This window comes from Mchenga conophoros, linkage group LG17 (assembly GCF_057382185.1).
Source record: "Mchenga conophoros isolate Kocher_MC1m ecotype Shallow Benthic linkage group LG17, M_conophoros_male_GT1.1, whole genome shotgun sequence".
NCBI classification, from domain to species: Eukaryota; Metazoa; Chordata; class Actinopteri; order Cichliformes; family Cichlidae; genus Mchenga; species Mchenga conophoros.
The window spans coordinates 37,333,872-37,358,151 of NC_140542.1; the positions used below are offsets into that span (position 1 = coordinate 37,333,872).

Genomic DNA, 24,280 nt, shown 5'->3' on the forward strand with positions numbered 1-24,280 from the left:
TGTGATCCGGTCTGCTATTTCCTGCCTCTCTCTCTCTCTCTGTCGCTTTCTCTTTCTATCCATAAGCGCTCGTTCTTCTCCTTCTTTCTCAGTATCCTCTCCCCCCTGACAAAGCCTGACAAAGGCCTTTCATTTCTTCTAGCCTGCTTGTCCTCTGTGTGTTTGTACTGTACCAAAGTAGTCTCCCTCTCTCATTGTATTCTCTCTCTCTCTTTGCAAAGAAGGTGTCTAGGGGCTGCGGGGGCCCTGCTCTGAGACAAGGGGCCTGCCTCGGCTCAGCGAGGGAGGTGGCAGGGGTGGGAAGGGGTCTGTGTGGTGAGTGAGAGAACGAGGGGAAGAAGAAAGAGCAAAAGCGACAGAGTATATTATTTCATTAACTGCTTTGGAGCTCGGCAGGGATTGGGGAGTAAAACCTTGCAGCTCTGTGTGTGACAAGGGCGCGACCTCCCGCAACCTGGGAACTCAATCCACACACATTGCGCCGCTTTCATCTGATACTGGGGGTGTGTGAGAGCTCTCAGTCACTGGTGCTGGCTGGCTCGCTGAGGGTGCTAAGCTTTTTAGTCAGGGCCTGCTGAACGGAGGAAAGGTGGCGAGAATGACGGAGGGAAGGGACGCGAAAGGAGGAGGAAAGGAGGGAAGGTAAAGTGACTAGAGTAGGGAGGGTAGGTAAGGAGAGGACAGGGGGGGTTTGCCTGAGCCCCGGTAAGACAGAATTGGGCATTGTCGCCGAGCAGAGTAGAGCCGAGCTAGCCCATTCTGTTGATCTGAGCAGGATCCCGGAGAAAACAAAACTGCATTGTTCCCCGCAGATGGAAGCCAGTGTCTCCTGGGTAACAGCATTAATCTCCCCTTTTCTCCTGCTTCCTCTCTTGTCGGGGCCATAATCGGTGGGCTCCTTTCAGCAGCCGAGCCAGCCTCAAAGCCCAGGCTCCTAACTAGCCTCCTAATTAGCTGCAATTACAATGAAGACAACATGATGAGATAATAGAAATTTGCAAAATAATGACATACCACGGGAAAATATTCCTCCTCCCCAAGCACCATTTTTTTCCCCTCCGGGAGAGGCACAATGGAGAGCCGGGGCCCTTTTCTGAAAGCGGGGAGCTCAGAAAAATGGTGGCGCATTATGTGGCATAGAACCCTATTGTCTGCCTTCTGGTTGCTTCAATCAACAGGCCATTGTCTGGCTGCTTAAATCAAAATGACTCAAATACGGGCTCCGTAATGATGCCCTCTCAGCACCGCATACTGAACACAGAGACAGATTGAGGGAGAGAGGAGAGGAGCTAACCATGCAATGTAACGCAGGGCAAAATAATTAAGATGAGGTAAGAAAAGGGCCCGATCATCAAATATCCCAAAGTGTTGAAAATCAGGTGGGAACAACAGAGAGCAAGGAAATCAGCAATGGGACTGCCATTGACATTACACAGTAGTTTTCATCTGGACTTGTTACACATTAAATATTTCTGAGTACAACACGTCACAACTTCATGAAATCGAACGTGACAGCGAGTGAAGCAGTAGGAAAAAGGTGGAAAGACAGAAGCGGAATAGCAGGATAGAGGGAGGAGGAAGATGATAGAGGGAAGGAGGAGACTGAGGTAGACAGCAGGTGGTAGTCATGCACAGAGGAACATTTTTAACAACTCTGATCGGTAACGAAGGACAGAGTTACTTTTCTATTAAAACACTTTACTTAGAAGAAGAAAACCGATGGCATGTTTACTCTTTGCTTTTCTATATGCTTTGTTATAGCTGCTGTGAATACTATCAGTCCTTTTGTTGGTTGTTTTTCAATATAACTAACATTAAAGTGTTAATAACTTGTGTAAATTAGATATAAATAAATATTAAGGAGCTAGGATTTTTAATGGAATACAGTGACCATCACTCCTGTGTTCCAGTGGCCATGCTATTGTAACAGATTGTTGTGTTGGAATAGCTTTTGTTGGTCACAGAACAAATAGTGTGGCTAGGTTTGTCCATCATAATGGGTTTAATGATAGTCTTAAAATATCCCATAAAAAGATCTCTTCTATCCAAAATTCCAAAAACAGACTGACCGTAATAAGAACAGGAAGAGAGACAGAACTTTTTCTGCTCCCTTTCAGTTATTTTCATTCCCGTCCTTTTACTTGACAAAATTCAGCCGTTTTTGGTTTGTCTGGAATAATAATTCAAGCATAAAAATACTGGCATGAACCAGTGTTGTGTCTTCACGTGACAGATATGTTATATGTCAAGGAAAAACTATACTTTAAACTGTATCTTTGTTCTCAGTTTTTTTGGTTGAATATATGGAACATTTAAAGATATAAAATAAAATAGCATTTCTGTACCAACAAGGCTGGCCTTTCAGTTAATCCAACTGCTGTTTACTGAAGCCTCATCATAAACTACCTCAATGGAAGGGAAACAGGGAGAAAATACTGAGGCATGCCAAATTACACAAGAACTGGACTGAGCGATGAATCAATTTAAAAGGAGCTCTGTCATGGTTTGGGGCTGCATTTCAGCCATTGGTGTTATGGATGTTATCACTGATCACTGGTCATATTTTGATCAACCACGCAACACCATCTGAAAAGCAGTTAAAGCATAGGTGGAAAGATAAACACAGGCCTCTCCGGTGCTCGGGCTTCAACAATATTGAAGAAGTGTGGGATCATCTTGATAGAGAATGGAACAAACATCCAAAGAAGAGCTGTCCTTCAAGAAGCCTGGAGAACTATTCCTGAAGACTACTTAAAGAAACTACACGACAGTTCCTCAAGAGAGTTCAGGCACTTTGGAAGAATAAAGGTTCAAGCTCTTTACAACAGTACAGATTCTGTTTTGGCCTTGCATCCTGTATTTCCATGTGTGTTTGCACATGTTTTAATAAACCACTGCAACTAATTACTCATTTCAAGAAATGAGGGACAGATCAAGACTTTTGCACAGTATTATACCCTAAAACTCTCTAGGTTGGAAAAAAAAAAACACCCGACAAGTCCTCAGCTGGCACTTCTATTAAACAGTACATGCAAAACACCAGACACAACACTCAAGAGGAGACTACTGAAGGCTGGCCTTCTACACAGGGTTGTTAAGAAAAGGCCATATGTGACCTGACCAAGAGCAGGACAAGATTAGAATGAGCAAAAGCACACTGGAGCGAGAAATATCGAAAGATGAAGGAGAGTGAGTGTGAGGCCAAAGTCTGAGGATTGGTACTGGATAAAACAAAGATTATCACAATGCTATGACATGCTGCTTGAGTCGAGTGAGTTTCCTCTAACCACAGGATAATTACCCAAAAGACAGCTTCAAACTCTGTAGGAACTATTTAGAAGAGTAGTTTGTAGTTTGTACAGTTTGCTCTGAGAACAGTGAAGTTCAAGGAAGTATAAAAACCCCCAACTTTGGTATTTTCTTTGGATCAAATATATTTTCTTTTCTCCTGAAGTATTATTTTTAGCAAATAATTAACATGAGAGGCGACTTTCTTTCTCACCTGTCTTCAGGCTCGGCGTTCTTCATAGCTCTCGACTTCTAGCAGGTTTGTGGGTCTGAAGCAGTCTGTCTGACACACAAACACACAGCAAGACTGACATATTGACAGACAGATAGGCAGAAAAACATGCAGACAGACAGAGAGACAACAGACATATGGACAGACAGACAGGCAGATGGACAGAAGGGCAAAGGTTAATATGCAGGAGAAGGGCTGAGAGTGTGTGAATCTGTGCATGAATGTTGGATGTGCATGTGTGTCATGACAGCTGGAAGCTTGTGTTGTGAAGCTGAACACCTGAGACTGGCACAAACACAAACACACATCCGCACTACGACAGTAGCACATAATTTTCTTTTTCGTTTTTTTCCATTAAATGTGATGTTAATTAATCCTGGTCTCTTGTAGTTTTAATCCCTGTGGCTTCTTCACTGGATACCAGATAATGCCATCACTACCTTTTGCCCTCACATGAAAAAATACATACAAAGCAAAATGGATTCCTTCTGAAATGACAAACTTTATTTATATTTATAAAGCTTGCTAAAATTTTTATATCAGCCACTCGTAGATCCCCAACATGACAGATCTGCGGATCAGCTTATTTGCTGAGTTCATGTGCTTCAAAGTCTGGTTTGACGTTGAAGTTAACCCTCGGAAGTCAACACTAAACCACCATCCAACAGCCAGCAACCTCCTACAACCACTTGCCAACCTGTCAGGGAATATACATTTTTCCCTAGCGACCAGTGTTTTTCAAGGAATTGCTGACTAGTCTTCTAGCGATGTGTTACCGAGGCCTAGACAAAGAATTTAAATGTATTTACAGTGCCTATTATAAAGTGTTACCCAGCTGAGATGTACATGAACCAAACATGTTAATTGTAATCTCATGTGACTGATCTGCACCATTTAAAGTAAAATGTTCTTTCACAATTCCTTATAGTAAAGTGGACCGGAATTTATATAGCCTTATCTAGTTTAGGCTTAGTACTCAAGGTGCTTTTGCACAGCAAAACCCCAACTGTCATTCAGACAGTAGAGTGATTAAACGATTAGCAGTTAGTGATGCAGTTAAAAACTTCAGGGTAATCCCATTGAAAGATGCTGGTATTAATCTGCCGGGTGTAGGAGGTCACAGATAGAGGTGCAGCAACCTTAAAAAGCAGAAGCTTCGTTACCTCTTCCTAAACACAGAGGAGTCCTGTTGAGTAATTAGCTTGTGTCAGATAAGTTGACAAGCTCGTTAACACGCCACATCATCCGATACTGCCGCCTTTGTTTGTGTAGGCTTCTGAGAGGAAGTTAGCAGTCTAATTAGCATAATTACAACTGCTGATTTATATGGGTGTAATTAGCAAGCAGATTTCTGCATGTTGTGGTCTGATGGAGATATGCTGCTGCGAAGGAAGAAGCTGGAGACCAGATTCTCTTACGCTTTGCAGTATGCCAGAGTCATGTACACACAGTTCTTTTAGTCCTCCACACACATATGGATAAATACATTTAGTACAAAGATGGTTAAAAATAAATACATATATGTCTAAACTGTACATACACACCAGTCACTTCCCTCTAAATATTTTCAGAATAATAGCAGCAGGAGAACATTGAAACTTTTTGCCTCCATTAAAGGTGAATAAATCTAACAAACGGTTTTCGGAACCTCTACTTAAAGCATACCAGTTTGTTTTTTTGATACCAGATTACATGGTCTGAATCCCCGTCAGGAGATTTAAAGATTCTTCAAAATAAATTTCACGCGCCTAATAAAGAAGCACTTTGAGTGGAGGCACTGAGAGAACAAGAATGGAGGAACAAAACAGAGGCATGATCCGTCTGACAACTTGGCCTTAATTGCACCAGACGTTCACAGTAGGACAGTGAATTAGTGCAGTTACCTCTCATCACTACTGTAAAAGCCCGGGGTCAGTAGATTACTGTACCACACTCACATACAGCATAGACGTGCTAATACACACAGTGCCGGGTGCTGTCTGGTGATCTTAGCAGTTTTCTAGGTGACATGGGGTGAAATTGGGGTCAAAATGAATCTCAGTGCCAAACCAGTTAACACAACAATGTGGACACTGGGAGTGTCCTGGTGGGGCACCATGCTAAGACTTATTTTGTCTGCCTGGCATGGCAGAGGACAAACCTCTTATTTAATCATCAAGGATTCTCTCATGAGCCAGAAAGGTGTTACTCTAATTGGAAAAGGGTAAAGTGTAAAGATAAAATGATGCATTTTAAAGCAGTGTGTGTATCAACTAAACTCAGACATGGGTGGACAGTTAGTTACTTCACTCCTACAGAAGAAGGACAAAAATGTTAAAAACTAAGAATTTTCTAGCATACAAGAGCAACAAGACTGCATCGTCAGATGCTTCTTTTTTTGTCATGTAATAATGAATTGAAGCTTTTAAGAAATAACAATATATAACAAGTTAATGTGACAAAACAATATCACAGTATAAAAACTAAAAATCTTGTTATAAACTAGAAAGTAAGTCACAGGAGCCCAAAAATTCTGAGGATTATGAAAAATGACCTGAAACATAGTTTTTTTTCTCCCCTCTGTTTTTGCTGGTTTGTCAGGATAAATTCAGTCGCTATTTGACTTACAAGCGAATCATTTCAGCTTTATTAAATCTATGGAACAACATCTATCTCATGTGACCCTATGAAGGGTTCCCAGCCCTCACAATCGCGAACTATTGCCCTCTAAGACTCATTACAAATCATAATTAGAGGGGTTTTTTTTATTTTAATTGATGTCTTTAGCCTCTTATTATTATGCAGCATGATTTAATCTCAAATATTGACAAACAGAATTAGCAAATAAGAGGATCCTGATTCCAGGTAAGTTGACAGTCACATGCTGTAAATGTCATCGAGATGACAGTATGCATCAGTTTAAGTCCTGGCATGTATTTACACATGCACAGATTTCCTTTTAGCCCGTGTTCGTGCCCTGGCCACACACACAGACACACACAAGCAGGGACCAGTATAAAGGCCTGATTGATTTCCTCACACACACACACACACACACACACACCAATGGATTGGGATGTGTGCATTTGTCACTGAACATGCGTGCATGTAAGTTGTGGATTGACTGTATTAATTAATGCAGTGCAGATGAGTCCCCTCTGAGCTGTCTAATTAGACATTAGCATGGAGATGTAATTACCTGAGAGGGCTCAACACGTTTCACTTAACTACTCTCCCTCCTGCATGGCACACTGAGCAGGTAGGGCTCAGGCTGACTGGTTTGTGCGTGAAAACGCCGATGTACTGTACTGAATGTGTGAATTTGGCTGCATTTTAAATGGAGTTTTTATGCTCTTTCAGATGCAGATGGTAGCAGTAGATTGCAAAGACCTAATTGATCTGCTCCTAAAAACAAGCTCCCCTTGTCCATCCCTCTGTCCCCTACTCTTTGTCAATCATTCTTTCTTTTTCTTCCATCTGTGATACACTGTAGCAGGTCATCCTTTTTTCCTTCCCCTCTCTTGAGTAGAAGTGCATTAGGCTTCTCTACTGAGCGACATAGGTTCGATTCTTGATCAATATCCACCACTCTACTGGCGGAAGAAAAATAAAAGGTCCCTCTCTGCTCTTCAGTCTCAAAAAGCCTCCCTTCCTCTTGGAGGAGAGAAAGAGAGCCCAGATCTGTGAGATCTGTTTGCCAGCGTCACCATAGCAACCATCACTGCCAACCTTGACACTGGAGTTGCATTGTCTGGGACCCTGACATTAGATAAATAAATTACACAAACCTTTGCTCAAATATCAGATAAATACATACAAAAAAATGCAAAAATCAACAAATTTCTACAGTCTTTGATCAAAATAATCCAAAAATGAATGCATAAGCATGACGCACGATTTTATATGCATGTACAAACACAAAATCATCCACAACCAAACACACACTAAAAATTTGCCATCCTCTTTGATAAAAACAGACTGTTAGGCTGAGCTCAGAGGAGACTGTCAATACAAGACAACAGATTGTGAGAACCCCATGAACTCCAATACAGCCTGCAACACACCTCTTAGAGCACCAGGAAGAAATCTATGGGCTGCTGCAAGCATTGTCTTCTTATCTGTAGATGGTTCTGTCCTGCTTCCTATGAGGATCAATAGCATTAGCATGTCTGACAGAGAAAGAGAAAGACAGCCAGAAAAAAACAAAGATTAGAAGAAAAACATGCTACAGCCGACTGCTGCTCTTTGTCCAGAGTCCAAAAGTCTTTTAAAAAGATGATTAAAAAATATACGTTTTTCTTTTAAATGGGATGAACCAGCATTAAAAGCAAACTGATTCTGGTACAGTGTTTAGTTAAGGGAAAATAAGATTTTTTTAAACTAACCCGATGAGGCTAACAGGACTGACACAACTACAATAATGAAAGCAATGTCCAATAGCCAAAAAAGCAAGTATAGTAGTATGGACATCACCCAGTTTTGTGAAAGATGGAGTGTTACACCCCGGCCTAGGCAACCGGGGGTGCAACGCAGGAAAATAAAAATAAGGCACAACACACGAGAAAAAAACTAAAGCTCTCCACCAAAATCCCAAAACGAAAGTGTCTCAAACGAAAATATTAACAAACCCATTCACAACTATTTACAACAGACTATTTATTTACAACAAACACACCAAACTATTTACAACACGGGGGAGATCGCGACCATGACATACTGAAACACAAGGCTTAAATACATAGAAGGAGCAATCAGGGAATGGACCACAGGAGGGAAACACAGCTGGGGCAAATTAGAACTGACGAGACAGGGAAAACGTAAACTGAACACACTAAAATAACACAGACTTTCAAAGTAAAGCAGGAAATACATAACAGTCACGCAAAAACAAAACACTGACACACCGAAACGTAACATTTCCCCCTACCCAAAAATCAAACATGTAACCCCAAGTGAAATGTTTGATCAAAACCGGATGAAGGCTGGTGGAGGCTGGAGCGGTCCCACGGACCCTCCAGCGAAGACGGATGAAGTCTGGAGCGGTCCCACGGACTCTCCAGCGAAGGCAGACGAAGGCTGGAGCGGTGCCTCGGACCCTCCAGCGAAGACAAACGAAGACTGAAGCGGTGCCTCGGACCCTCCAGCAAAGGCAGACGAAGGCCGGAGCGGTGCCTCGGACCCTCCAGCGAAGGCGGACGAAGGCTGAAGCGGTCCCTCCAACGGACCCTCCAGCGAAGACGGACGAAGGCTGATGAAGGCTGGAGCGGTCCCACTGACCCTCCAGCAGACGACGAAGGCTGGAGCGGTCCCTCGGACCCTCCAGCGAAGACAAACGAAGGCTGACGAAGGCTGGAGCGGTCCCACTGACCCTCCAGCAGACGAAGGCCGGAGCGGTCCCTCGGACTCTCCAGCGAAGGCAGATGAAGGCTGGAGCGGTCCCACGGACCCTCCAGCGAAGGCGGATGAAGTGTGGAGCGGTCCCACGGACCCTCCAGCGAAGACAGACGAAGGCTGGAGCGGTCCCTCGGATCCTCCAGCGAAGACAAACGAAGGCTGGAGCGGTCCCTCGGACCCTCCAGCGAAGGCGGATGAAGGCCGGACCGGCCCTCGGACCCTCCAGCGAAGACAGACGGCTGAAGCGGTCCCTCCCTCGGACCCTCCAGCGACGGCGGACGGCTGAAGCGGTCCCCGGGCCCTCCAGCGAAGACAGACGGAGGCTGAAGCGGCCCTCGGACCCTCCAGCGATTGGACGAGCCCCCATATGTTACACCCCGGCCTAGGCAACCGGGGTGCAACGCAGGAAAATAAAAATAAGGAAAATAAAACCACGAAGGCCCTCCACCAAAATCCCAAAACGAAGGTGTCTCAAACGAAAATATTAACAAACCCATTCACAACTATTTACAACAGACTATTTATTTACAACAAAAACACCAAACTATTTACAACACGGGGGAGATCGCGACCATGACATACTGAAACACAAGGCTTAAATACATAGAAGGAGCAATCAGGGAATGGACCACAGGAGGGAAACACAGCTGGGGCAAATTAGAACTGACGAGACAGGGAAAACGTAAACTGAACACACTAAAATAACACAGACTTTCAAAGTAAAGCAGGAAATACATAACAGTCACGCAAAAACAAAACACTGACACACCGAAACGTAACATGGAGACAGTAACACACTGTATCTAAATGAGAGTATTACATCTGAAATAATTAAAAAGAGTACTCATTTAACTTAAACAGTTAAAGCTATCAAAGACACCAAGAGCACACAAGTTAGCTCACGGCTCTAAACAGCTGTGGTGACACGGATGTGCTGCACATCATGAACAATAAGCAGCAATACAACTTGCTGGCATGGCTACAGCTAATGACAATTCAGATGACACAGCTACGGGCGGTACTACAGAAGAAGCGACAATTGATGTAGTTTTATAAATAAATCAGTTCAAATTCTGACGGGAAAATACAAAATGTGACAAAGTCGGGCAATACATTGAATAAGTCACAGCAAATTTCTGTTAATTATTACCAAGGTGAGACTATGAACCAACAATCGCAGAAGTTTCTACAGAGCTGAATTTCAAGTTCTTGCTTAGCTGCTGACTTTATCTGTTTACAGTAGATGCTATCTCCTACGGAGGAGCCTATCCAAGCTGCCGCTGAATAAGAAGCCGGCCACAAGACACCTATGATCAAATCCAGGGTCACCAGTTAGCCTAACGTGCATGCATCTTTAGACATGCAAACTCGACACAGCAGGATCCAAGAGAGTCGGCTCGCTCAGACCCTCTTGCTCAAGATTGTTTGAGGGTGCTAACTACTGCAGCACCACGCTGCTTGCCATTAAACCACATTATAATATAATGAGCTGAAAAAATGTTAAAGAGCTCAGCAAATCCTAGAGATAATAAATAAGCATGTGGTCCAGTCTTGATGCTGATTAGTTTAGTTACCAATGGATACTTTTTAAAACAGGAAACTAACTGATTTACACAGAGAATAAAGGGAGATATTATGATAAAATGCTTTGGTTTATATGTACCCCCAAAAGTATGAAAACAGTCTGAGGTGACCTATTTTCCATACTGAATGTTTCACGGCTGTTATTCAGCTGGTCAGGCTAAGATAAATTGAGTAAAAAGTTTTGATTCCCCAACACTAAAGTGGTGGCGGCTACAAGAGAATGCTAATGGAATCGTGAAGCAGCTTATCATGTGAATGAGAACAATAATGAGGAGACAAAGCAGAGACAAATCCATTGTAAGTGAGGTGGAATTATGTCGGCTCAGTGGATTATAAAAGGCCTTGATCCAGTGGGAGTTGAAAAACATGGCGTCTGTTCTCACACATTTTTACACGCGCACACATTCGTGCACGCTACAGCATGTCAGAAACACGCACACAATAATACACACTAACATCAAAACACACATATGCATAACACACAACTGTACACACACAGAAATAACCACAAAGACATAAACGTCAAACCTTGATATCTACTCGTGCTGCCAGATAATTGAATTAATTCAGCCGAGGAACAACTTCACAGATTAGTGACTTAACTTTCCAATAATAAGAAAAAACTCAGCCACGCGTGATAATTACATTTGTCTCAAATGAGGGCAGCCGTCGAAATGGATCATGTATTGCCATGCGTCCACAGTTTAACCCACACGCTCGCATGCACACGCACAGACACCTCCCCTAAGTGGCTGTGAGATAAAGACATTTTTACAATTGGAAAACAGAAGAAAGGCAGTGTGAACGTGGTTTCAGTGTATTTGCTGCAGATACATCAGGCTTCATTACTTCAATATGGAATATGGTATGTATGCACTGTCTATGTACTGTCAAATTTCTGCTTGCCTTTTATTCCTTCAAGTAGTTCTCTTAGTTCTGATTAAAGGGCAGTTGTTTCTACCACTATATTTTAATGCTATGGGGTACCATCACCAGCTGCTCTCCTAGGCTGTGATGCTGGAGTTCTTCAGACCGCTGAATTCAAGCAGCTGGATGACATTAAGGACCAACAGCAGCAACTTGGCTAGCAAGCTAGCTGACGGTAAGTACCAAGGCTAGTTGGTAGCAACAACTCAACTTTCAAAATGAGAATGCTCTGCCCCTTTTACATCGGAAGCCAGACGTCAGAACTAGGAGTGAAGTCACTCCTGATTTGACATTGTTTCAAGTAGCAATAGTCGGAAAAGCAGGCTTTCTTTTGGTCCCTGGCAAGGTAAAGCCATTCAGTACAATGCAATGCCTTCTTTTTTTTGCACTTAAAAACACAGCTGTGCCATTTTCATGGGTTGAGGCTGGTCAGAGCTCTTTGTGTGGCTTATTTAGTGCGGCACAAATAAACAACAGTGATAATACAGATTGCAAAAACCATAAAACCTGCAAAGTCGGGTTTGGCTTCTCGACTTTTCGAGTTGGAAATCCAACTTGGAATTTCAAACTTTATATGGAATGTAGTGTAAGAGTGAGGGGATTCAACCAAACCATTTATTGGGAGTAACACTAAGCAATGCTTTTTCCCCCCAAACTGTCTTAAACCTCATTTGGAAAAACCAAATTTAAAGCTGATAGATCATGTGGAACTTTAGTTTGCATAGCAATGCCAATCTGCTCATTGTCAGGCCCATCCAAATCCTCTATATTTTTGCTTGTGAAACAAGACGGAAAAAAACAGAATCCCAACTCTATCAGAGCCACGGCTGAGTCACAGTTCAACCTGTATTCAATTCAGCTGTGTCCAGTGAACAGTCAAGGTTAGAAATATGTGGCATCAGTGGCTGACCACACTAACCCTTTTCTAAAATCTATTAGAAAGCTTTCCAAGGAGTTAGCTGTTGTAGCAGCAAATTAAAGCTCATGATTGCCAAATTAAAGTGTAAAGTGAAAAGCAGTCCAAAAACTGTAACAAATTTAAGCCTTTACCTTAAACATTAAACGAGTTACAACAAATTCCCTTACTAAAGAGGTTAATTTTATCTGGATCTCATAAAAACAGCATGCATATACACACACAATCATCCAATCACGAGTAACGTCTTGCAGCGGACAGGCAGGTAGAGAGGAAGCTAAGAAAGGTGCCATGCCGTACTTCATAGTCCCACAACACTGAATTCTCAAACTGCAAAAACAAGCCATAAAAATTCCAGAGAGTTCATTGAAAACCTCTCTAGTTACCCTTCACTCCCCCCTCTCCTTCACCATCCCTCTCTTCCTCCCTCTTCTGCCTCTCCTATTTCTGTCTATTGTCAGTACAAAGCATCACATTCAGGCCCCAATGACTTCTCTTATGGCTGTGGTAGGCTAAACGGACAATGGCCGTATGGAGACAAAAGCTAGTTTATTAGGCTGAAGAGTGACAGAGTAACAGGCTGTTTGTGTGTGAGAGAGAGAGATGGAGAAGGAAAAGAGGAAGACAGAGAAAGAGTGGCCCTCTGCGTTCCATTGTGGCTGGACTCACATCTGGTGGCCATGTGTGACCGGAGCAGCAGGGCTAATGATGGGCTTCCTGAGGCCAGCTCAATTAGGCCAGTCCTCACCGGACTCCCAGAGAGAGAGAGGCAGAAAGAGAGATGACTATCGACATGCTGGTTTACCGTTTGTGTGTGTTTGTGTATATGAGTCAATCTCCACTATATACATTCCCCTCCTGCTTACGTGTGTGTGTGTGTGTGTGTGTGTGTGTGTGTGTGTATATAGACAAGCGAGTCTTTCCTCTACTGATGTGTGTTTTCAGGCATTTGTGTACATGTAGTTCACCCTGACACACTCCTGATTTTCTTTTTTTTCTTTTTTTTAAACAAAACAACACCTCCCTTCAACACACATACACAAGCATGCGTACACACACCCTCCCTCCTAAGCAGGCTAAAACTAACGAACAAGCTGTAAAGCCATTAACGGTTAGGGCACTGCTTTGATGGCCCCAATATACAATTTCCAACACACTTAAAATTACACAGGGCAAGAGCTTGCAACCATGTCCTAAGGCATCTGTGCCCATATCTGTGTGTGATGTTTGGTATGCGTGTGTGAGTGTTACATTATGTACAAGTAAGCACCAAATCAGGTGGGTTTCTGTGACAGTCCTTTATTATTCCTGGTTTGCAAACCGTTCACCCCAGAAGACACAGGCTGACAAATACAAACCTAATAAACAGCAAAGAAAAGCCCGTCTGTTTGTGTTAATAAAAGGCTTTATTGGGGAAATTTGATGCCAATTCTTCCCATAATCACGTGTTACTGGTCAGATGTGTATAATTAGTATTGCATAAGCAATCGCACAAACAAGAACTGGGGTTATTTGAGGCTTTAAGTTTTAGCGAAAGAAAAAGGACACAGGTTAAGGTTTCAAACATGATGCTAGTCTGCGTCCTGTGTGTGGTATACGGTGACAACACATGTTAAGGTTTCAAGATTTCAGTCAATTGCTTAATTTACGGGGTAATTTTGAGTAGATGGAAACACTAGTACTGTAGAGAGGAACAGTCCTACGAGAAGGAATTACTCCCAAAGCCATTACGCAATACGAATCAGCAGCACCCCGTGTGTAACAATTGAATTTCCTATTCTTTAATTAGTAAAATATGACACAAGGAAAGGAAGATATTATCATATGTTAAAAAACAGAAACTATCAGAAATCTACCTGGAAATCACACACACTTTGTCTAACAACAGGGCTCCCTCTGAACCAAAATATGTCATCTGGACAGCTTTTGTAGACTCTGAAATGCTCGTAATTGGGTACCATTTCATCCTTCTGCCCCTGGTTTTGTTTTTTCCTTCATGGCTTCCTCACTGATCAGGTCTTTGTTGTGGTGCTTCTCTATCATTCAGGTGTGGTCTGTGGTAAGAAACCCACTCCACTGTCCGTGACTGCAGCTGGTGATTGTAGTCCTACTTCTGGTCTAAAGAGCCACATTGCAAACATGAGAGACATTGCTTGGTTGTCTTCCCCTGACAATCTCTAGTGCTTTCTTACAGTTAAAATGTTGATGAGGCTGATAAAAGGATCTAAATGTGTGAGAACGTTCACGAGATCAAAGATTCAGTTTAGCTGCTTGCTGAAGACGAACTTGAACCCAGAAGCAGTTACTTGATCTTCTGTCCACATCACCTTCTCTCTCTCTCAAACATTAAATCAATAATAGTCAACTGCAGTGTTCGATCCCCATCTGTTTTCAGTGGCTTCTTTTGTGTGGCTTTACAGAAGGTTTCCGTGGTTACATGCGCTCCCTCTGTGGAGGGGAAGTGGTTCTTCAGCTGGAGAATCACAGGTTTCAGTCAGGCCATTACTGCCCCGTGTAGGCACCATGAAAGCTGATTATCATTTGCGACTGCTTCTAACCTTCCAAACACAGCTGTCTGTACCAGTGTTGTTCAACAGGTGTCTGTCAAGTGCTGAAAACACCTTCTGTGTGTCTAATAATTGTGTGCATGAAGCAAACCCACTAAGTTAATGGTGTCTGCTACCTGTGCTATTGTGGGATTCAAAGTGAATGACTGGATTAACTTTGGGTTACACTGTACTGCTAAAGGTTTGCTGTATTAGAATGTGATCCTTTCTGAATACATTTTTCTTGGTAATTTCTTGTAATGTCAATGTTGATGTGTAGCTGGTGGAAAATCTTGCCCTTTCAAAAGTGTAGAAATGTACAGACATGTGTAGTTTAGTTGCGTTTGGGAGGTGAAAACAGTTCAATGTGAAAGCACATGGGAACGGTAATTAGCTAAGATTTGCTAGCTCTCTTACACAATCTAGTGGTTGCTAGTTTTGGGGTCATAGCAGTCAGTGTGAGACACAGGCAACAAATAATACTTTGGTTAAGCTAACAATGTCTTATTTCATTAATTATAATAATAAAAAATTATTACAGGTTGTTACAGAGTGTGATGGGCGTGGTTTGTGGCACACCTGAGCTCTATCGGCTCATCACGCCTCCCCTATTAAACGTGCTGGCACCTGAGGACGTTGTTGTTGCTGTTGTTGTTGTTGCTGTTGTTATGTTGTGTGTGGCTGGCAGCTGAAAAGCTGCAGCCGAGTGTGTAAAACGACAACCGGGAAATAAAAGTGTATAAACTGAAGTATGCGGTCGGGTCCGTCGTCCTCCCTGTCACACAGAGATTAAAAGAAGCGCTGCAATATAAGCACAGCGGGGGAAAAGTTTGCTTGCAACACTACACACTAAAGTCTGACCGATATTAGCTATTTGCCAATCTAAGTATCTGTTTTTATTTCAGCTGACAATTAAATGGAAATTTAATTACATTTTAAAGTAAAGCAGAGACAACAGAAACACAACAGGGAGTGAACAGGAACGTGGGGAAAAAGTGAGAAGATGACATAGGAAATGGTCCAGGGTGGAATCAAGCCCCAGCTCCCTGCAGCCTTTTGGGATATGGATCTCCTGCTCAACACAGTAAGCTATAGCAGCACCCTAATGGTTCACTTTTAACCTTAAAAACAAGATTATACAAAACAACCACATGATCCTTGTGACTAAAGTATTCTCTCGCTTTCAATAAATAGAGCTTGGGAGAGTTATTTCGCTAAAGGTGAACTCAACATATTACTTCTTCCTAAAAGGGGTAGCTGTAGCTCAGGTGGCAGAGCAGGTCAGCCACTAATCAGAAGGTCGGTGGTTCGATCCCAGGCTGCCTCCTGGCTGCATGTCAAATATCCTTGGGCAAGATACTAACCCCGTGTTTGCCTACTGGTGGTGGTCAGAGGGCCCGGTGGCGCCAGTGTCCGGCAGCCTCGCCTCTGTCAGTGCGCCCCAGGGCAGCTGTGGCTACAATGTAGCTTGCCATCACCAGTGTGTGAATGTGTGTGTGAATGGGTGAATGACTGAATGTAGTGTGAAGCGCTTTGGGGTCCTTAGGGACTAGAAAAGCGCTATACAAATGCAGGCCATTTACCATTTACCATAAAAGGTACAAAATAACTTTTATAAAAAACACCCAAAACAGTTTAAAAATTACGCAGCATGGGCGAACAAAAGAAAAAGGCATCCAGCCATTAATGCCATAAAGCCGCATAATGTACACAAACACACACAGTAGGAGAGCAACTTTGCTGGTCATCAAGGACAAACTGTACCACCTGTTAACAAGGCTACAGCGGCAAACCACTGGCACTTCTTCCTTCAGTCTCATTCTCTGTCTCTACAGGAAATGAGCGGGCGAATAAGCAGACAGAGATAATTACAGGCCAAACAATAGCTGTCATTTCTTTCCACATCAACCTCCTGGCCCTACCCTCCCACCGACACAACACTGTTCACTGTAATCCGTGTCCACTTGGTGGACAGAGTGGCTTCATCCATCTATTCTGTTTGTTTGCCCCTCTCCTCTCTCCCTTTGCTTTGACAAAACAAAGCATGTTAACCTTGAGCTGAGAACAGCTTTCTGCTGGCGTCTGAGGAGATATTAAGAAGGTGATTAAGTGAGATTGATGGTACTTTAATTCCCCGACAAAAATAATGGCTCTTTCCTGTTGTTTAATCTTCAATCTTCATTAAATGAGGGACACTCAAGAGACTATGGTTTTTAGCCAAAAGAAGGCCACGCTAACAAAGGACACCATCAAGGATGGTATTTGCATGTTTAATCAAAATGAATTGTAATTGAAAGTCCAAAGGAGGGTTTGGGAATGCAGCAAACTGGAGCACGAAAACAAATTGTTTAAACATGTGAAGGTAATCCTTGATTCTTTTTTTGGAATTCAGAGCATTTGACTGCAATTTAGCCACAGCGTAATTAGAGCACAATCGTCTCCTATGCATATTACTATTGTGAATTTTATTTCCGCTGTTGGTTTGGGCCGACTTATGGATTTTGCTCGCTTCTGCGACCTTGTAGCCCAGGAAAGCTTATCAAACGAACTAAAGAAAAATAAATAAAAAGTTCTGTTTTCTTAACTTGAGAAAAAGTAACATTTTGGAGATAGAAAGTTGTGAAAAAACAAAACAAAAAACAAAACAAAAAAAAGAAACAAAAGCTATTTACATTTTCCCTGGAAGGTTCAGGACTAGTTTGAGAGTATGCTGAGGTTTGTGCGGCATTAGGTAAAATGCCCTATGACCTCCAGAACGCAGCAAGGTCCTGTGCGGGAGTTTTTGTTTTACACAAAAAAGATTTTTGTGTAAAACAAAAACTCCAGCACAGGTTCAGTTCTTTTTTTTTTTGGTGGATGGACTGTCCTTGAGCAAACCAGCAAACCCCTATCATTTCCCAAAGGCGCTGTCTCGAATTTGACCCTGCATTCTGACCTCCCAGTGGCGAGAGTCTAGTGAATATAATATTCTTACTTTTGGGTGATCAATTCCAAAAAAAAGAAAAGGCCAATAGAAGCAGCCTCGGTTTTTCTCTCCTACATGGAGGTCAGAACACAGGGTCAGCCGAAGAGCTACGCTCAAACAGCCGATAAGGATTCAGTGTCTTGCTCAAGGACACTTCAGCAGGGAGGGCAGATGCTGAGATTCCTTCAGTTCAAGAGCAGAGCCTTCACTAAATACAGCCCCCTGCTGCTCTCAAAGAACCCGCATGAATAATGTGTATTCAGTATTTCAGAACTCTGTAAACAAGCTTACCGGATGCTAATTATCAGATACAAGGTCTTACATTTAGGGTGACTGCTCAAGGTCATTTTATATCACGGGAAATCAAAAGAAGAATTAAATAACAGAATGAAGAGAATGCAGGCTTTTTATTTGACAACAATAAAATAAACTGTGGCATAAATCTCTTCAACATTTAAATCGAAATCCAAACTGTGCTCAAAGTCTCAAAAACGGGATAAAGAAAGTAAGTAAGAGGCTGTAACGGATATATTAAACTAAAGACTTAATTTAAACCCGTTACAGAAAAACTGGTAAAGAAAATGGCAGTTTACTTCCATCCCCTTTGTGTCCTTTTCTATATTTTTCTATCAGTGACATTCAGTCAGTTTTGTGTGGTGGCCTAATGACTGACTGCAAATAGATGGACTGTCAAACAGCACATTTAGATGAAAGGGGTCCTGTCGTGTCGCGCCGACATTTTGACACCATATCTGTGCATGTATAAGCGAGCTAGTTTGCTTCCGTGCGTGGGTGTGTGTGTGTGTTTGTGCATAAATACACGTGATGAATTGACTGCAGATTCGTCTATAATCGTCTCTCTGTACAATAGAGGCTATAGCAGCCACAGAAACAATCCTTTTAATCTACTGCATCTTTCGCGGCATCTCAGTCTGATGTCCGACTGCACAAAGAAAGGTTGGGGAGGGCTCGGCTTGGGTGGGTGGAACAAACAACTGGGATGTGCTGTCTCTCTTCCTCTAACCCTCCCTCCCTCTCATTGGCTTCAAGGTCTGCTTTGGCGTGGAGTTACAGTTAGTTTACTCACCATCAAAGCAAACCCAAACTTCTGCGTTCTCTAATAGAGTTATGTGTGTACATGCTCCATGTGCTGGTGGACAGAAAATGAACGATTGGAGTCTCTCTTTTTTTTTAACAACTTCCTAGCAAATGAACTGCACCAGCAGAAACTAAACCAACTTTCTTAAAAAGTTCATCCTATCTGTCATCCTTTCTTCTTTAGTCTGTTGCTTCTTCATCTATTTTCTATTTATCTCTTCCTCTGTCATATCCACACTCACACACAGTACCAGCCGCAAGTTTGAACATTTAATAATCGTTTCTGCCTTCAAATCATTCCCTGTACTAAACCCATGCCTACCAAATAGTGCCTAATCTAGCTCATCCTCCTGAGTTCAATGCAGTTTATCAGCAAGAGATGAGGGAAAAAGGAGCTGCTAGAAAAGGTGGGGGTGGGGGTGGGGGGGGGGACCTAAAGGAGAATAGAGCAAGAGGAGAAGGGAGGAGGAGAGAAGGGGTCAGCAGAGGTAGAGAAGAGTAGATGAATGCAACCCCTGTTCCTTAAACAAGGCCTGGGTAAACAGGAAGTACAGCTGTGCTTTCTGTCCCCGTCCCTGTGACTCTCTGTCTTTCACCTCCTGCACCTCCCTCCTCGGCCTGTCCAAAAATACACAGCATTCCTCCTAGAACACAATTACGTTTCCCTTATCTGATACTCTTAACTTGTGAATATAATAATGCACAAAAGCCAGTAAAAATGGAAGCAAACACAAATAACAAAGGTCTTGTAGAATATCTCGTTGCCATCTCGTCACATGGTGAGGAGTCATGATAGTTGGCAATCTAGACACGCAGCTCCCCTTGGTGGGCCCTAATCCCCCTATTTCTTTAAGAGAGAGAGGGAGTAAAGAGGAGGAGAAAGGAGGCATTGTGGTTCGAGACAGTGCAGTAAAAAGAGGAGCGTACAGTACCAAATTGAGGTCGCAGCAAGACAATGGCTGCCCTTCACTGGCTCATTCACACACGGTCTCCACACAGCTCTATCAAATGCCTCTTTCTTTTCTTCTTCCCCTCTTCTGGTCTGTTCTTTCTCTTTCTTTTTCTCACGTCCGCCTTTCTTCTCCTCATCACAGAGGGATGGGGGATAATGAAAGGCCGGCTCACCCAGGCTGTTCTGGGGCCCATTGCAGAGAAGAGGACCCCTCTCCCTCTCTCTTCTCTCTCAGTCCCTCCTGCTTTTGTCACTGGGTGCCTTCTCATCTTCTCTGTTCAATGCCTTACACTAACTCCACCCACAGCTTTTGTTTTGGAGGGGAGAATGCATAATTCAGCACGATGCATAAAGGTATCGAGAAAAAAAGAAGAAGAAAAACGGCACAATCACACCTTGAAACCCATTTCTGATTTGTGTTTAATGCCTTAATTAAAGAACACATCCACATGGAAAGGGTTAATATGAGCAAGGTAAAATTCAAGGAAAGTACAAACCATTTGGGGTTAAGAACAAAGTGGATTTTGCAGCATGTGCTGCCAAAAGAGTAAAAATCTTCAGCACCTGTGGCTGTTGATGCTGTTGGTGAGCACAGTGCTGAAGATGATGGGAGGGAGACGGTGCAGTGGGATAGTGTCACACTCCATGCACTCGCTGGTTTTGGCTTTCATCTCAGTGCAATATATTCGTTTGTGTAGGCTTTACATTTAACATGGTTTATATACGTACTCAGGATGATCAGCTGTGCTGTGCTCTTTTTAAAATGTATGTCATATACTTTAGAGCCCCCTTTGCCTTCAGAACTGCCTTAATTCTTAATTCCTCAGAGATCGTGGTGCATATTACCACGATGACTTCAGACGGTTACTGGAGATTTTTTTTAGTTGCACATCCATGATGCCAATTTCATGTTCCGCCACATCCAAAAGGTGATGTACTGGCTTGAGACTGTGGAGGCCGGGCTCAAGCACAGTGAACTCATTCTCATGCTCAAGAAACCAGTTTGAGATGATCTGGTGGAAGGAGCCATTAGAATATGGGTACACTGTGTTCAATAACTGAATATAACACAGAGCACATTCAAATCATTCTGATGCTTGGTTTGTCTAGACCACGTCTACATGCCTTAATGAGACGCTCCCATCTTATTAGCTGAAGATGTGCGCCTAATGAAATGGCCTGTCCGTGTAGAATCTTATATGATCTAAAAATGTTGGCAAGTTTTGCTTAGTCACTTGGTCCTTGATTGATATTTGTATTCCCGGATTTACATCACGGGACTTGAGGAAAAGCATCCAGAGTAGACAAAACGGTCAGTTCACACGACCATGAGTATCAAGCTAGGCATCCATCCATTTTCTTAACTGCTTATTCAACTAGGTCATTGGGTATCTGCAGTCTATCCCATCTGTCAGCAGGCAAAAGACAGGATACACTGTGGTCCCTAGTCATCACAGGGCTAACAGGGAGAGGCAGACACACACACTCTCACATCACCACCTACTGTACAACCAACAAACTCACCAAACATACATGTCTTTGGACTGTGGGGAAAAAGGTGAAGCACCCAAAGAAAAACCAAGCAGGTAAGGGAACACAGACAAATTCCACTCACAAAGGTCCCAGCCAACCGAGAGGTTTCGTTGGTGTGAGGTGTCAGAGACACTCAGTGCATAACCGTGCAACCCTACCACGACTATGACAATTAACATGTTTTGTAATCTTGTTTTCTTGTGCGCTCTGACGCACACGTGAGCTGTTATGGAAGAAAACAAATGTAATATTCTGTATTCAGGAGGACACACAAATGTTTCATTCACAAAGTCACATAACCTATGGACTGCTTGTAAACAGATAAGACCATGACGAGTAAAATATGTGCCGATGAATGGATTAATAGAATCCAGAGTTTCACACGCAGACAAAAATCTGTGAATGCGTCTGCACAGAAACAAGTTAATAAGTGAAGAGGGCAAAAGCACCTTCGGGCTACGTGGGTCACAAAGGCTCATCCTCAAACCTAATTTGGCTTGGCAAACCTAATCGTTCAAAACTGATCGAATACAGAATCTGTTGGAGGCCTTTAACCGGTTTGCTGCGAGACAAGGGAGAAACAGGGATTGGCATTGTTATTTAAACCAGTGAAAAACTGTCTCGCAAACGCATTTACGCAGAAGGACATGGATTGCCTGTAGGGTTGAGCGCATGATACTGTTAAGGTGGCCATTATTGCCCCAGTGGGAAAACGCTCATGTTCTTTTGATGGTCAAGTGCTCTTCAGGGGAAAGCAGTCATATCTCATCCTACATATAAACAATGGCTTGTAGTTCAACATGTACAAACAGTGGCGTAGAGAGAGGAATCTTGATATATTGATATATAGGCAGTGAATATTAACTAGAGATAAAGGCGGGGGTTAGAGGTGTCACAACTTGGTTTTCTGTTAAACCACAATATTCAAAGCAGCTTGATTTTTATTTACATCAAAGTCACAGTAAAGAGACATAAATGTACTGTATATAAACATGTATTCTTCATCTGGATACCATAGATTACAAGTCTCCAACTGTTAGAATACAGTTTAGACCAAGCAAGTGTGTATTAATATTTGCAAAATGGGAATTTTGACAGCAGTGAAGTTTGCGTTTTAATATAGCTAAAATAACAAGAGCAAAGAATTTGCGCCAAAGGGCTTTGAAATGCACAACACAGATCTTTGGTCCCTCTGGTAAAGCTTGTTACTGCCAGCCTTCTTCAATCCTGAAACCTTCTATTTTAAACTTCATGTAATCAATCATATTTTAATGTGAAGTAAAATTAAATTAAATATCTGTTTATTTCTTTAGAGTTGTGGGACAGTTGTTAGCCCAAGACCAGGAATTTATCTTGGGATCTTATCATATTTTAACAGCATGCCAATCGTGGCTATTTTTTTTAGCTTGTATTGGAATTAATGCGATAACTTATTATCAGATTCATATCAAATTTAAATGTAATCTGCCCTATTAAAGTCGGCATACAACCAGTGCACGCAGACAACTTCATGGTCAGCCCTCTGTCCTCTTGTGTGTGTGGAGGGAACAGCTGCTTGATCCATCATAAACAAAATGAGACAAAACAGGAAGTCATTTCTGCCTTTTGTTTTGTTATCTGCCTGTTATTGAATTTATCTGCCTTCCTTAACTTTTTTCCCACTGGGTGTGTTTGTCAGTAAAAAACTGGTGCATAAACCCACCCCCCAAAACATAGTCTGAGCAAGTCAAAAGCATAAGCCTGGAAGAAAGTAAAGTAACATGTCTGATACCATTTTAAGTTGTTCAGCTGAAATACAGTCTGTGTCTTTCGTCTCACGCTAGAAGTGGGAAATAAATCTGTATGTCTGTCTGCCTATCTCACCAGATAGCACTGATCTGTTTATGTGTTTTGGTCACACAGTCACATCATGGAGAGTGGATAGCGTTACCTTAACTAGGTGCACACAGGCCCCATCCCCCAACCCAGCAGCAATGCATCAGTTATTGGCAACCGCACAGAGGTGTGATAGGACGACTGGACTGTGGAGCAGATCGGCCAACCCCAACAGGCAGTCTATGTTCCAATCCTCATCTATAGTCACGAGTTCTGGGTAGTCGCCAAAAGAACTAGGTCATAGATACAAGCAGCTCAAATGATTTTCCTCCATGATGTGGCTCGGCACAGCCTTAGAGTCGCTGTGAGGACTAACAGACAGGAAATTAATGACACAATGTAACATAATGGACATGCGTGTCACAATGCACAATGTCACAACTGAATTATGAGTTCGTCAATATAATACATTATAGCGTTCAATCCCAGAAGTATTCCGTCACCTATCCAAATAATTGAATTCAGGTGTCCCAAGTGGTTTTCACATATGTGTAAAATCAGCACCTAGGCGTGCAGACGGCTTCTGCACCTGTGACACCTGTGCAACAAGTCCAGTCGAGCCAGGCCTTCTCAGCCAACATCAGTGTCACTCGAAGAAAGGTCAAAAATTCTCAGAAATACACTCCCAAACCTTGTCTTCAGGGAAGAGTTGAAGCCATTATGGGATGTCACTCGAGTTCATATGTGTGCGAAAGCAGACAAGTGAATACTTTTGTTAATATGGTGTATTTAAAGGGCAAGTATTAAGTTGTCAACAGGTACATTTTAAAATCGCTTGTTATAGACTGTGCAGCAATCCAAAAGCTGGTATTAAATGGTAAAAACAGTCACTGCAGTGCTCTAATTCAGGACATTGCCATTTTTCTTTGCAGCTTACACAACACATACAATTTCAAAGTACCAGACAGGAAACAGGCTGACCATAAAACAGTTAACTGGAGGACACAACACACAACAGGTGGTCAGACAGACATGGTACTAATGGAACTGA

The 24,280-nt window shown here is 42.6% G+C and overlaps 1 protein-coding gene across 3 annotated transcripts in view; it reads right to left on the reverse strand.

Moving 5' to 3' along the window:
- The window catches only part of sox5 (SRY-box transcription factor 5), a 247,642-nt gene that overhangs the window by 111,267 nt on the left and 112,095 nt on the right, over positions 1-24,280 (reverse strand). For 2 of the 3 annotated variants that reach the window (XM_085250797.1, XM_085250796.1), the window contains one exon: positions 3,503-3,595. The exons of the other annotated variant lie outside the window; for it this stretch is intronic. In XM_085250797.1, coding sequence (XP_085106923.1) covers positions 3,503-3,528 — 26 coding nt within the window. In that variant the 5' untranslated portion in view covers positions 3,529-3,595. The remainder of the gene's footprint in view (positions 1-3,502; positions 3,596-24,280) is intronic. 3 annotated transcript variants of the gene reach the window in all.